The 15,308-nt window shown below is 41.3% G+C and overlaps 1 protein-coding gene across 2 annotated transcripts; it reads right to left on the bottom strand.

Moving 5' to 3' along the window:
• Positions 1-473: 473 nt before the first annotated feature.
• Positions 474-14,965, bottom strand: LOC112572368 (serine/threonine-protein kinase fray2-like). 2 transcript variants are annotated; one of them, XM_025252007.1, is made up of 14 exons: positions 14,951-14,965; positions 13,774-13,829; positions 13,229-13,402; positions 10,008-10,166; positions 8,098-8,363; positions 7,390-7,496; positions 6,865-6,960; positions 6,519-6,626; positions 6,155-6,301; positions 4,785-5,810; positions 3,928-3,961; positions 3,004-3,043; positions 2,017-2,110; positions 474-1,704 (listed from the first exon to the last, which is right to left on the bottom strand). In XM_025252007.1, the coding sequence occupies exons 8-14, from the start codon at positions 6,591-6,593 to the stop codon at positions 1,666-1,668; spliced, it is 1,455 nt and encodes a 484-aa protein (XP_025107792.1). In that variant the 5' UTR covers positions 6,594-6,626; positions 6,865-6,960; positions 7,390-7,496; positions 8,098-8,363; positions 10,008-10,166; positions 13,229-13,402; positions 13,774-13,829; positions 14,951-14,965; the 3' UTR covers positions 474-1,665. The 2 variants fall into 2 exon arrangements, with proteins under 2 accessions (XP_025107792.1, XP_025107793.1); XM_025252008.1 differs by lacking the exon at positions 14,951-14,965 and having other exon boundaries at positions 13,774-13,830.
• Between the last annotated feature and the right edge of the window lie 343 nt (positions 14,966-15,308).

The raw sequence follows: 15,308 nt of genomic DNA, 5'->3' as shown, positions 1-15,308 counted from the left end.
CACCAATGGATGAAATTTGATCGACATGATCTTGCTCGCGTCCCTATAACAGTCAATAAAATAACATCTGAAAATGAACTATTGTATTCTCTACAGCTGTCAGCATACATGATATACAACAGCAGCGATAGACAACAGCCTTGTGGAGACCCAGTACTAATTGTAATGACAATAACAGATTAGCGACATCACGAAAACTCTCTGGAAGTCATAAACTCCAATATCCACAAAGGCAGTTGTAAAAAAAAAAAATTAAAATCAAATGTATAATATTATTGTCTATTGTATTTGTATCTCATTGCTACTTTATTTTGTAAGGTCATTACATTAATTAAACATTCCCTTGATTTGGTGCTACTATTTGTTTGCTGTGAGCAGAGGGTTTGACCGAAAATTAATTGGGGCAATTTTTCTCTTAAACATATACACACAAAGCCTTTCTTACACACTACAAAAATTATAAGTCATAGATAGATGTTTTAAGAAGTTAAAAACATTTTATTTGGAAAACTACACACTGACCCAGTCAGGCTCCCATAAACTCACAAAATCTGTTTCCACAGGCTCACAGGACTATATTGTGGGTTTTTCTTCTCGGCAGACAGCAATCCACCTATTCACGTCCGTGGATATACTTAATATGAGTCCTGTATTGCCAAAAATAATGGACTGTTCGCGTGACCGATTTTCTTGCATAAGTAAAAGAAGACATAGGGCGCAAGATGTTCCTCCATATATCTAAAACGTCTAGTAATGTGAACCAGTCGTGAGTCGTCACACCCCAACACAGTACATTCGGTACAAACGATCGAACACCATCATCACACATAAAATTATTTCAGCCTTTCGAAAGAAAACAGTACACATGAACTTGGAACATAGGAAGACGAAAGGACCGCGTGGAATGCTATCAGCACCACACCCAGTTAGCAAGAATTAAGCGTCCCAGAGACGTCGAGTACTCGATGAGTGATTGCTCACTCAGAACAGAAAAAAAAAAAAAGCATACGTACATGGCCGGCACTCGTACTCTTTCATTAGTCAATGCATATTCTTCCAACAAATATTTGCCAGAGATGCAAACTATGCCTCGCGCTCTACATTAAACACAGGAGCAGCGGATAGAAGAAGAGGGCGCTGGCGTACCAAGTAAAAGACGCTCTGGTTCGATTTCCGAATAGCGCAGTAAAATTGCCCCAGTCGACCCAGATGACGGGAATGGGTACCTGACTTTTTAAAGGGGTGGGAAAAGATAAGACAGCGAGGGAGAGGAGAAGGGCACCGCCCTACGTAAAGCTTGCCCAGAGAAAAGAGAGGTCTCTAACATCTCTCTCTCCAATTACGACATGAAAAGGTTAGGAGACGACCGTCACTAAACATTTTAGTGTGTAGACATTGAGAGACTACGCTGTCACCCATACAATGTGAAAGCTGTATTTGAATATTATCAATATACTGACTGTTCGTTTATGACAAACACATTTTCAAACAGTTATAGCTGTATACAACGTTGGCAAATGAGTTACATCATTTGCACAAATAAATATTCTCGTACTATTCCCGTACATAAGCAAATATGCACAGAAGCTGCCGACGGAGTAGGTATCGGAATATTTTGTTACTGTCATAAAACGATTACTGGCACTTTTGAAAGGTCGGAACTTGTTAATATTCGGTTTCATCCAGCAGTTTCATCAACTGCGCCTGCAAACAAGACACAATGAGGTATGAATGATCGACTTGATTTTCTTCTATTCTTTAAATGATCTTTCAGAACCGTTTAAAAAACCTTTCAACTTATCATGTGTTAGATGTAATATCTTATATTGGGAGAATAGAATCTTAAAGATGTGTCAAAATTCAGGTAAAAAGCTGAATGTTTTCATATTTGTTTTGAATACAGCATTGAAACTCAAGTCGATCGCAGAGCTGTGGTGTCTGATTGCCATTAGAAGATCTTTTTTTTTTCATCTTTAGGGCACTGTAACTATTAACAGAACTAGGAACAACACCGACCAGTGCCGTGTATGGGTTCTGGCTGGCAGTCAGAAGATCCACAATGGCATCATGATCCAGAGAAGGACTCTGACTAAGCGCACGTTTCAAAGACCTGTAAGAAAGTCATTGATGTGATCACATTTCAGTTCTTTATTATTATTATTATTATTATTATTATTATTATTATTATTATTATTATTATTATTATTTCCCCTTTACTCATCTTTTTCGGGAAACTTTATCTAACCTTTCTTATCTCCCCTTTCCCCTCGTTCATATGGGTCTATAGAAAGCATCTGATATATTATAGGTTCCCAGATATGATATCATTGCTAATGCTACTGGCTTTTTTCTCAGAGCGCTGGTATACGTGACCGGTCTCCACTGAGCTGTGACTATTCTTGGAACACCTGCAGGGATTACATATGTCTTAACCCAATATCAGTAACTCCTTATAATCATAGTCCCATTCATAAGTGTTTGGATGTTTAAAATAAGGAATTATGAATGATAAAAGGAATAAGTGCACGTTAAATTCTTGCAGGTACATCGTGTTGATGAGGAGAGTGCACTATCAATAATTTTTAAATCTATGGTGACAAAATGTGATGATGGTGATGATATATATAATGAAGATTACTTGTAGAGCGATCTTCCCTAATGGCTGACATCGCTTTAAACCAAGAGCATCCCATCACACACACACAATTAGAACAACATATCAAGATTCTGCCGTATCTACACAAGCAAACACCTCCTATCATTCAAAAACAACACAGAAGAGGGTCAGCATGAGTTCAAAGGGTCTAAGAAGGAAGAGTTGCTTTAAATAAAGTTTATACTTGTAAATATTTAACTCTTGCTTACTTGTCTCTACTCGTATAGAAATTTAACTCTTGTTAACTTGTCTTTATCCTTAGACTTACCAAGACTTCCCGACTGACAGTACACTACATAGAAACTCGATCAGCCTTCACTGCTTTACAAACTTGTTTGTCAACTTACTTTTTCAGATTTTCCATCTGAACGTCCAGAGAACTGCCCACTGCAAATTGAAAAAAAAAAATCAAATCTTACTCTAAGTTATTTTGCAAAAAAAAAAAAAAATCGTAAAATTCAGAAACTATGGGTTCTATCATTGGGAAAGGGTTGGGGGAGGAAGAGAGAGAGAGGGAGGAAGGAGTGAATGAAGAAGACGTATTTTTTGGTAAACTTAAGACTAAAAGTAATGGTGTCAGTAAAAATGATATGAAAAAATAAAACAGTTCCATTCACCAGGGTATAAATAACATTCGAAAAAAGCTTTTTTTAAAAAAAAAAAGCACGATAAAACATAGAAACGTTGTAAACTTAAAGAGACGAAATTAAAATTACAAAATTAGGCAGATGTGTACAGCAAGCCTACAGAAAAAGTAGAGCAACGTGGTTAACCCTCATGAAAAAGAAATGAATAGTTTGACAAGATAGTAGATATAAAGCTTGATGCATACTTTAAAAGTCTTTCCTGCATGATGATGATGATAACGATGAAGATAATGTTTGTATAAGCGCTGGATTCCATCATGGGGAAAGGCTATCCGTATTCAAGTTATCAGATTTTAAAAATAAGTAATGTAAATGTAAGACTTGATTGGAAGTATTAAAAAATGAGTAATCGTTCTTATTCACTTTCTCTCTCACACACACCATCTACACACACACACAGGACTGCAGTGGGAAAGGATGTTGTATACTTCGATGTCTACTTTGTGATCGAAGCCTTTCCTGATCAACTTGCAGGAACCGTTACTGTGAAAATACTTAAAGAAGACAATGACAATAAAGCTTAATGCAGGCTGTACAAGATTAAGAGCAGGAGAAACACTTTTATAAGCACTTTATATGAATGATATTTCTTTGAACGATCAAATACTCGCCAGTTATACTTACCTCTATTACTGATGTGGTCATCGCTTTCGGAAACCTGAAATTACAATGTCTGAAGTTTCTGTTTTGTTGTTGCTATTGTTAGAGGTTAAACCCTATTCACTCACTAAACTAAAAAGAAAATAGAGCAATGAGTTCTTGAAATGTGAAAAGATGGAGAGTTTATAACTGCCGTTTGAGCGTGCAATCAATCCAAGGGAGATAAAAGGAAAAAGTAAAGTTTCAGGCACGCTAGAGTGAGTTCCCATGCATATTTATTTTGTGTGCATCGGGGTGAGGTACGCACATGACGGTAGAGTTTATGGTGTTTAGCAAGTTTTTATACACATGTATACATGCTTTTTCTTTTTCTCTTTCATACACACTCAACACACGATCACAAACAAACAAATAAATTCATTACACCCAAACGACATAACCCTCCGATCAACCAACACAAAACAGATAAGCAAAGGTCAAGAGAACTGAGACTAAATATAAAAGCGTGTCACTAAAGCGTATTACAAATCGGGAGGGGTAAAGTTTAAAAAGACTTTTTGAAGTGATCCGCAGTATCTGAATGCTTATGCATGCATGCAAGTTTGTCTCCGCACCTGTGTGTGTGTGTGAGAGAGAAAGTGAGAGAGAAGTGAGAGTGAGAGAGAAATAAACAATTTAAGTAAGTTCCGACCGTAACAGTAGAAGTCACAATACTCATCAGGAGATAAATTCTGACGGACTTACACCCAGAACCCACATTAAATTGACAAAAAGCTGGACCAGCCTTTGTAATGGAGGTGACAACAATAAATAAAGCATCTACACACGCATAACAACAATCTCACACAGCAAGTTCGATCAAAACTTTTAAAAGTACGTACTCCAGTGGTTTTTGAAGGCGCTCCTATTGTCGATACGAGGATGCTGAGCCTCGAAGGCTTTTGTAACGTTGCTGGCAGTGATGATGTCATGGACGGTTTGGTCTCACCGCTATCCACGGTGTCCCGGCATGATGTCGAGGAGAGCAGCTTGCTCGAGGTCTCCGAAGGCGTCACAGTCCGGTGTTGGGCAGAATTTTCTCTATAATGATACAAGGAGCTCTCTACCGTATTGGGCAATGCCAAAGGAGATTCCATGCTCTGGTGATAGGCAGATTTTGTGGCACCATTATCCGATTCTTCAACAGTTGACTTGGTCATTTTTAAAGGAAGCTTTGCCTGACGTCGAGCAGATTTTGTCCTATTGTGATGTAACGCTTCCTCAGACGACTTGGACACTGTCAAAGGAGACTTCCCCGATGATTTTATCTTCTGATGTTGTGCTGACCTCGCCGGATCTTGTTCCGTGAAGGACAGAGAGGCAGAAGAGTTCTCCCTCGATTTCAAAGTCTTCTCTTGCCTAGGTTTCGTCTCTGGGTCCAAGAGGCTCTCCTCAAAGTGAATCATAGAAAGTGACAGAGGAAGAGAAGTCACTGTGTCACTCACAGGCCTCATCGTACCACGATCTATGAAGGTTGATTCATCGCACGACATACTGTGAGCCGTAGAAGAAGCTATCGATGATGTTATCGTCTTCTGCGAGTTTGCTGTCTCTCCGCGGTCTACAAAAGTCTCCCCCCACGAGGCAAACGAGCGCAGTGTTATTTCCTCATCGTCGTCGCCGACCTCTGAGGTCCTCTTTGCCCTTGTGGTCGAGCCACCTCCAGATTCCCCTCGTTCGCGACTTTTTCCGGTCTTGACTCTGGCGTGAGCTCTGTCAGTCTGGTCTCTCGGAGTATTTCTAATGATAGACAGATTCATTGTCAGGGTTGAGAACTCTCTCTGCTCTTCCTCGCTGAGAAGTTTCTTCACTTTCTGAGGCTGTTTCAAGATACGGAGAAGATCATGCCGTGCCAAGAGATCGAGTGGCTGAAAAAGCAAAGAACTACTTTAGCTTCACAATAAAAGAGATGCTTACAAAACATATATACATGCTACGCTCTAAGAGCTCTATGGACACAACTGTTAATCGGAAGACAGCTCTGAACATACTGTCCGATCCAGACGTCTTTAGAAAGAAAGAAAAAAGCATTCCGTCTCTTTCTCTCTCTGTGTAAGAAGAGGAGAAGGAGCAGCAGCAGCATCTGGATATAAAGAAATAGAGAAAGATATTTGACTTGAGCTTTCTGTTGTTTGTCTCGTGGGGAATGTAAAAGCTGAGAAAGATTAATACGCAATGTTCACACATCAAGAGAACTGGCGAGGGAACCGACCTTCTGTTCGATGGCCGAGGACTCTTTCAGCAACAAAAGGTGCTCAAGCAGTTGGGAAGCGGAGGGTCGGAGTCGAGGATCTTTCTCTAGCATCTGTCCTATCAGATGGTCGAACCCTCTACTATAGGCAATGGGCAGCGGCTTTCTCTGCGTGCAATTGACCACGTGATCAAACACAGTATGACTTCATCGTTGTCCTAATGCAATGTACATAGCATCAATCAGACTAAGAAAGAAGAAAGACAAAATAAAATAGAATCTAAAGAGAGTTTATAATGAATGAAGGAAGGAGAATCGACCAATATTCCAACCAAACCGATGAATAAAGAAACCAACGAGCGAGCCACCCTCCTATCTTACTTACATCCGTATAGACTATGGCGTGAATAAGTTTGTAGAGCGAGGATTCGTCGAAAGGCTTTTTCAACGTCGCCATCATCACGACACAGCATCCTAAGCTCCAGATGTCAGTCTGATGGAAAGAACAAACAATGAAAGTCTGACAGAGAGGCACAGTGACTACAAAAACTCCAACAACACCCGCAGTGAAAAATTAAAGAGCAGAGGCAGAGAAAGAGAAAGAAAGAGCGAAAAAGATGTATAAAAAGTAAACAGAGAGCAGAGAGGAGGACTTTGAGAATGTATAGCACTGTAGGATTGATCAGCGATATAGAATAACGATGAACAAGTGTAGAACAGGATGCGGGTACCTTAGCACAGTAAGGGATATACTGCAGCTGCTCCGGACTAATGTAGCTGGGGGTACCGCACACGGTGGTCGCGAGGTCAGACGCTTTTCTAGTTTTCTGGAGGATAGTTGTCAGAAACAAGACTGGTGAATAGTGACACACTCAAACGTACGCTCCCAGACGCATGCGCACAAGGACACGTAATGCAAAAAGAGGAAGGAGAGAAAGGGAGAAATAAAGGCAGGAAAGAAAGAGGAAAAGGAAGAAAAGAAATTGAGAAAGAAAGCATGTGTAATTTGTGTGTGCGAATATGTGTGTGTGAATGTTTGATTGTGTACATATGTGAATGAGTATATTTGTGTGTGTGTGTGTGTGTGTGTTTAAACACCTGTGTGGGCATGTGTGTGTGCATGTGTGTATGTGTATATGTATGAGTATATTTATATGTATATTAGCATGTATGTACATGGGAGTGATAGTGAGGTAGAAAGGAAGAGTAGCAGACAGAAAGAAAGATAGAGAGGAAAATGAGAAAAAAGAGAGTACCTCGCGATACCCAGGTCCCCCAGGCGGATGTCCCCACGCTCTGTCAGGTAGATGTTACTTGGCTTCAGGTCTCGATGAAGTACAACAGGATCATGGGTATGCATGTACTGGATAGAACAAAACCTTTCAAAATATATGGATAGTAATTGAAGTAATGACACTGGAGAGTAATATGCAGACAGGAAGAAGTAATCCCGTGGAAAGTAATGACACTTTCAAAATATACGAGTAATGTAACGAAAAGAACTTGACAATTAACATCATCCAAGAATATAAACAGTGAATATCAACGCCCTCCTCCAAACCACAAAGTGTAACCTACTGCACAGTTTTTTTAGGTGTAAGCTGCACTTACTTTTAGGTAATTTTACTTTAGTTTATTCCTTGTTACTCCTCGAGGAGCATAGGCCGCAACCTGTTAGGTAAATGTGTGGGTCATCTGCACCTTTTCTAAGGTAAGCAATGTAGAGATCACTGATTACCTTTGAAATGCATAAAATATTAAAAAATTTTAAACAGGTATTTGCAATATTTTCGTATATAAAAAAAAAAAACCAACTGGCTACAGATATGTGGCCATCCTTGCATGAGACATTACTAATTGATAACAGTTTGACCCAATCGGAAATCTTGGTCACGGATTCCCTCCCACCCGCGATCTCTACCCTTTCCCACCCTTAGTGGTCTTGAAGGCAGGTTGTGACACACCTCCAGGCCGAGCGCCATCTGATGCAGCCAGCACGTCAGCAAGTCCTCGGGTACTGGCGCCCGCTGTTGCCAAGGAAACGCTCGATGTCGCCACCCTGGCAGTACTCCGTGACGACGCAGAGGAAACATTCGACCACGTAACTGTCGACGTAGGCCAGCACGTGCTCGTGGCTTAGCGACCTCAACAGGTCACGTTCTGCCTCGGGGTCACCCTGCTTTGGCTTGCTGCTTCTATCGGGGTCTAAGTTGAGGCTCTTTAGGGCGAACTGAACACAGAAATCAGGGCTTGTGAGCTTGTCGAGACTAGTTAGGTTGGTATGGAGATATTCATTTGTGTAGGAGACAGCACCAAAACCAGACAAACAAAAATCCTATCTCAACAAACAAAGCAAAACAAAAACCAACCAAACAACAACAACAACAAAAATGTGAAGGAAAATAAAAAACCATGGATGTGATTGATCAACGCATGAAAAATATTTTCCAATAATGGACAGTTTCATTTACCTTTAAGCATTTACATGGCAAAAAGCTTTTGTTACACGTAAGGTTGGATGATAGGTACAATTGTATGAAACAAAGAGTTTTGAGCTTGATAGACACGCCCCTCTCCAATTGGCAGTTTTTAAAAATATGATTAGTGCATACACTTAGCGGTCGCTCCTCCAGAAAATTTGTTTTGCGGAAAAAATTGTGGAAGAAAGTTGTTTCTTGGAAGTCTCTAATATAGAAGTCTGCTTATAGCGTATTTCCCACACGGAGGCGAGCCCATTGCGCTTCACAAGAGACCAGGGGGCAAAGAGGCCGTGTGATGAAGTCACAACCGAGTACCAACAAGCTCAGCACACATACCCGAACATGCACCCGTTAGCAATACAAGAACGTGAAGGAATGCAGAGATAGGAGTGGGGGGGGGGGGGGAAGGAGAGAAAGGACAAGAAGATGGACTAGTAGAAGGTGTTTCCGAAAGAGAAATGTTTAAAGTTCAGATCGCAAGGCATGTACCGACTCGGCTGTGCGGAGAGACGGAGGCAGGCCACTACAAATACTGGGGCTGGAGAAGGAGAAAGAGTGACAGCCGAATACCTCCAGTCTGACACGTGGAATAGAGAGGTTGTGTCAAAAAACATATTCAAGTATAAATCTGTTGAAACAAAATCAAATAATGATGAGAGATCCGGAAATGTAAAAATGTTCAGATAACAACTTCCAAAATTAGGGAAAAAAAAAGGGAAACATAATTTAGCGACTTTGAGTGTCGTCTACGTCATCAATGTTAGGGTTACAGGTTTGAGAGCGGAGGGTCAATCAGAATGTCATTCAGTGTCATGTCAGAATGCCAAGATGACTGCCAGTCAGAAGTGATGTTCAGCTTTGTAAACAAAAAAAATAAAAAAAAAAAAAAAAAAAAAAAAAAATAATTGTAGGTTAAAAAGGCGGAGCAACATACATCTGTACAAGTTATTGTTGTGTCGAAAGCAAGACCCTCTCGTTGCAAAGGGAGTAAAAACAAACAAATAAACCAACACTAAACCAAAAGAACAACATTAACGAAAGAAAAGTAATCACATTCTTAGCCTTTGCTTTATTTAACCTCTGGCCTTTACAAAACTCTAGCCTGACCTGCTTTGTTGCTGCTCACACAAGGCATATAAAAATATTCTAGTCAGGTCGGACGATCGGGAATTTCCTTTAAACCTACAGTCTCTGATATGCAATCTGTTAGTCTGTGTGTCTTGTTTGTTTTGCCGTCTTTCTGTCTCACCGTTTGCATGTCCGTCCGTCCGTCTGGCGTTTGTTCATCGGCGTTCTTCCATCGTTGTTGCCTGGGATGCCGAGGTATCCTCCCACCCTACATACATCACAGCACGATGACATGAACATGAGAAATTCTACAATTTTTTTCTTACCTCTTCGCCACTTTCATTTTTCACCAGGTAGACTACACCAAACGACCCACTACCGAGGATTCCAAGCAGTTCTAGGCCAGGCACAGAGTTGTGGGACCCCTGGTCCGCCATGTCGACTGTACTTGAACTCTCGGTTGTCAGCTCACGTCGACGGTCGTCCTGACAGAAGATAAGTTTACATTTGTCAGTCAGGGGAGTGTATCCTTTGATAAAAGTCGTTGCACGAAGATAACCGCAGTGAGCACCCTTGAGTTGATTAGGCCAAGGAAATTTAGCTCGAAAAGAGTTGATGTTTAGACTGTCATGGTGACTGGCAAGGATTCAATAATGAGAACAGTAGCACACACACACACAGACTGAGAAAGGTCATGGTGACGACAAAAAGTGAAAAAAAAAGAAGAAAGGAAGGTTAAGACTATAATAAAATGAAAATAAAAAGATTTCAGATACATTTTGAAAGAGGAAGATTTATATTTCTGGCGAATATGGAGTGCACTTTGTTGCAGGTGAGTGGACAAGAATCAGAAAAGAAATATTTACTTAGTGTACAAAGATTGGTGCGAGGAATGCAAAGCCATAGAGAGAAAAGGATTGGAGGGATCGAGGTGATGTGTAAATCCGCAGTGTGAAGTAAGGTCAAGAAAAAGTGCCCTGAGAATATCCTGCTATTCACCGCTGGCCAGCAAAAAGCAGCTGGTAGGAATTCTCAACAGCTGTCCAACTAAAAAGATAAAGAACAAGGGAGCAGAACTTACCTTCGGATCATGGAATGTCTGATCCCTGCTTGGCAACACCAAAGCAGACAGGCCAGAAAGGAGGACAACACTTGTAAGGGAGCTAGCACGTGACCTATAGGGATTCTCTGAGAGAAACACGGCCACATGACAAATGGCAGTTGACAGAGGTTGACAGTGGCCACAACTTCTGGAGTTGGCAGTTTTGAGAAACGTTGCCAGGCTGGCGTCGGCTTTGTTGTCAAATTCCAGCTCGTGCAGAAGCTTTCCAAGCTCCATGAAGACATTTTTGACCTTTCATCCTTTAACGACCACTGGGAAGCAAGAGGTTGGCCAAACTTGTCAGAGCATAGGTCCCAACAGTGACCAACCCAGATAATATCAAGAAGAAGTTCGAAGGATTCAAAATTCATGTTGCAACCGTCGAGATATCCGAGAAACTCTTTATTCTCGGAACTTTCAGTATAAAGTTAGGGGCCAGCATGATGGTGTCATCGGCATCACGGTGGCCGTAAATGTAACGGTGATGGTCTCTTGCTGTTGAAGACACTGAAGACACTTACACTGAATTGCATGAACTGGTCATCACCGACACCATGTTTGGCCTTCTCATTCACATCTCTGCTCCAAGCACTGACATCTCATTGACTGTTTCATATTACGACGGAGGATCGGCAGGAGATTTGTTGTGTGTGAGCTTAGCATGCGGGAGACTGTTACTACGAACTGGCCTCATCAGCCATCTCCAAACACATCACCACCGACACAAACATTTACTTTATTTTATTTAAAATTTATTATCATTATTTGCGCAGTAGTGGTCATCATCAGCCTTCGATAAACAAAGAAACAGATCAGAAATGAGTTGGACAGGGATGTGGGGAGACACTTGTAACAGACGACGATAAATGTATGTTAAATGTGTGTGGAGTGAGTATTGAAATTGAGAGCTAGAGGAGTGAAGCAAGGACAGGAGGGGCATCATTTCTCAGGGGGAAAAAATGATACGGAATACCAGTTCTGGCAGTGCACAGTTGTAGCGACAGTCTGACAGAGGATTCAACAATTCAATATTTGTTATTTTTGAATGTTAGCGTCTCTCTGTTGGTGACTCATACACAGATAAAAGAGATCTTGTCATTCTTGATCAATGGTCGCGAGGTATTATACCAGGGTTGGGTGTGCACACTCCATTTGTTGGATCTTTTCCAGAAGAATCCCTCACTAGGTCAAAGCACAGCACAGGTAAAGAGTGAGATTACGGGTACATGTACTGCAATTTCGATTCTTTCATTGCCTTCATACCTGCTCCCCCGCTAAGCAGGAGGGAGAGGGTTAGCCTGTGTCTTTCTGCATATATCCTTCAGGTGTCTAGGACGATATCATAGAATATTACAGAAAGTAGTCCAACAACAGAAGGGAGGAATGGTTGACTGTGGAGGGACCAGTGGTCGCTTGACCAGTCATAACAATCACAAGCCGGGGCCAGTCGAATGCTTTGAGCTCACAAAGACAAAGTCCCTCTGGGTACATGTGTGCCGTGTCTCCACAGTCAAAGTTACCCCGAAATTCTTGAGCTCGTGGTGCCGCAAAGAAATAATAATTATTTTAATATTTATATTCATCTCGGTTTACTTTATGGTTCAATTTTTAAAAATTCTGGCAGAATGTCATGTGTGGAGTCGTGGCACTAAATGCAACTGCAACATTGAATAACTACAGGAGTGGCAATATCATTGAACTTTTTCTGCACTCGTTTCACCACTTCGTGTTCACTGGCAAATTATATATCTATTTAAGGGGTGTATGTGTTCACAGGTAATATATGTAGGTGTGTTCATTGTCTATATATATGTGTAGGTGTGCGTTCACTGGAAACATATGCATGTATTCACTAGCAATCTACAAATGTAGGTGTAACCCATGTCTATCAGCTGGCTCAATAAACCGTAAACGCGCCTGTTTTCAGGAGCGCCCACCTGTTCGTCATTAAACGTATCCCCACACCACCCCTTCCCCCCTGTCCCCATCCTTGTCTCGAAGAATGAGGGGATTTCCCTTCCACTGAAGTGTATCCCGCTTTTTGGAAAAAGGTTGAGCAATCATCATCATCATCATCATCATCATCATCATCATCATCATCATCATCATCATCATCAATCATCATCATCATCATCATCATCATCATCATTCCTCGATCTTAAGTCACTCAGGGCAATGTGTATGTGCGTTGACCGAGGATTAATCAAAGGTAAAATGATAATTTGGTCCAACCTACTACAGGCAGTGGTCGAATTAACCGGCCCACCTGTGAAGTATACCTGAGTGTCGCGCGCGTGTGTATGTCTGTCATTTTATGTGTGTATTTTAGAATTGCGGTGAGTTCGGGGATTTTGTGGCTTAGAGCAAGAAAGTTTACCCCACAAAAAAATTTGTTAGTGCAGATACTGATTCAATAAAATTTATCATATGCATAACAAACCTTACCCCATACTTCAAGTTCACAAAATTGTAAAAGGAGGCTGTTCTTTTGTAACTTGACTTTCTGTCCTCTCGCTGGTTGACTGCAGTTGACATTCACTACCAGCTGGTCGCCGTTTGTTATAGTGTTACATAGTTGCTGATCCACATACAGCTCAACATTGTTCAGTCTCTCTGGGGCTTAACAGACACAAAAACATACAAAGTGTTGCCTTCTGTATACTTTATATAATGTAACAGCAGTTTCTTTAAACTATTAACCAAAGACTTTCCCTGATAATGTCACAAACAGTAAACATCACGCATTGTCAATAATATTGTCAACAAACAATAAATAATAATAAGGGGACACAGGTCAGCGTAAAGACAGTGTGTGAGTAGTGTAGAGGTTACCGATGACTTACAACACCTCAAATTTTTGTTGTTAATTTAACATTGTAGCAGCGCAGTCAAACACGATACAGAACTCTCTCTCTCTCTCCTGTCTCTCACAAACATTTCACAAAGTAGGGACCAGAATAAAATGTGTTTAGCATATTTAAACAACTCACCGCCCACCCTGTTGTAGATGGTGACGCTCGTGATGGTAAAGCTAGTGCCCACTGCCCTGATGACAAATTAAAGATGTGGCAGTAAAGATCGCACTGAACCGAGCCTAACAGCCTTTCGTCTTTCACAACCGCTAAGATATCCTTGTCGGTGGGATATTGTTATTTATGTGTATGACGATGAAGACTTGAATGTTGTCTTTTTTCTCTTTCCCATTCACACTCCTACATGTTTACCATGTCAACGCCGACCGGACGTGAGTGGCCAGTTTCTCTTCGTTCTTTTATTTCATCCGTTCTTTATTTCCTTCCTTGTTTATTTCATGGATTGCTCGTTATTTTAACACTAGACGCACTCACCAGACTGTTCGTAGGACGCCTTTTAAAGATATCTTTCTATGATAATCAAAGGAGTATTGTGCTAAAAGGGAGTTTCCCTTATCTCCTTTTCTACCGTATGCCTCGACAGACTTCTGGGACAGAGACAGACAGACAGACAGACAGACAGACAGACAGACAGACAGACAGACAGACAGACAGATAGACAGACAGATAGACAGACAGACGGACGGACGGACGGACGGACGGACGGACGGACGGACGGACAGACAGCCTTAAACACGTGTGTGCGCTTCAACATCACAGACAGCCTGAGAAACGAGCTTTAAAAAGAAAATGAAAGAGGGCTGCTCTGGAGTTTTCTTCAGATCCTATATCTGGAAACTTGAGATGGACTTCGCCATAAAAATGATCTATGTGTTTTCATTAGGGTTAGCTCGACCTCTTGTCGCCACAGATAATCAGGTGTGATCGTGTGACCTGGTCTTTTACGATCTCTCTTGTTCGAGACAACCTTTCACCATGAAGGTGCGAGAAGCGGGTGGCGACTGTGCTGGGTACAAAGTCACCATGTAGTTCCACGTCAGACATTCCGAGCAGTTTTGTTAGGACCACACATATCACAGAACACATCATTGTAGCACACACACACGCACACACACACGATCACTAGTTCACTATCCGCATTTTAAGCGACTAAGGAAATATTCCCAAAATGAATGAATGAGGTTACGAAGCACCATTCTTAGCTGTAATTAACTTTTACAATAAAATGTATCAAAGACAGAAATGTTATCATGATTACATTTGGCAACAATGTTAAAAATATAGTTTCACCTACATCGTCAGACTCTATCAGTCAACATCCTAGCCAGGCCAGCAAAGTGAGGTTTGTATGAATTCAACGACCACTTTCCCAGCACTCTACCCATGTTTATCTTGGCTACCCCGCTATTCACACGACACACAGTGTCCTTCCTCTCCGGCTTTTTAAATCCCGTTGTCTGTGCGATTCAATAAATCTTTGACAAACACACCTTCACCTATTATCTAAAGCTCAGTGTCTTGTAAACACAAAGCCTGGTGTACCCGGGTTGACTGTGCCCACCCTTGTCAGGGGCTACTTCCGTCACACCAGCCTCACTTTCGCTTTTTGATAACTGCTGCTAATTAATAGTTAGAAGATTTTTGTAAACAAA

This window comes from Pomacea canaliculata, linkage group LG9 (assembly GCF_003073045.1).
Source record: "Pomacea canaliculata isolate SZHN2017 linkage group LG9, ASM307304v1, whole genome shotgun sequence".
Lineage (NCBI taxonomy): Eukaryota > Metazoa > Mollusca > Gastropoda > Architaenioglossa > Ampullariidae > Pomacea > Pomacea canaliculata.
This window is presented reverse-complemented; position numbering and strand designations above follow the sequence as displayed.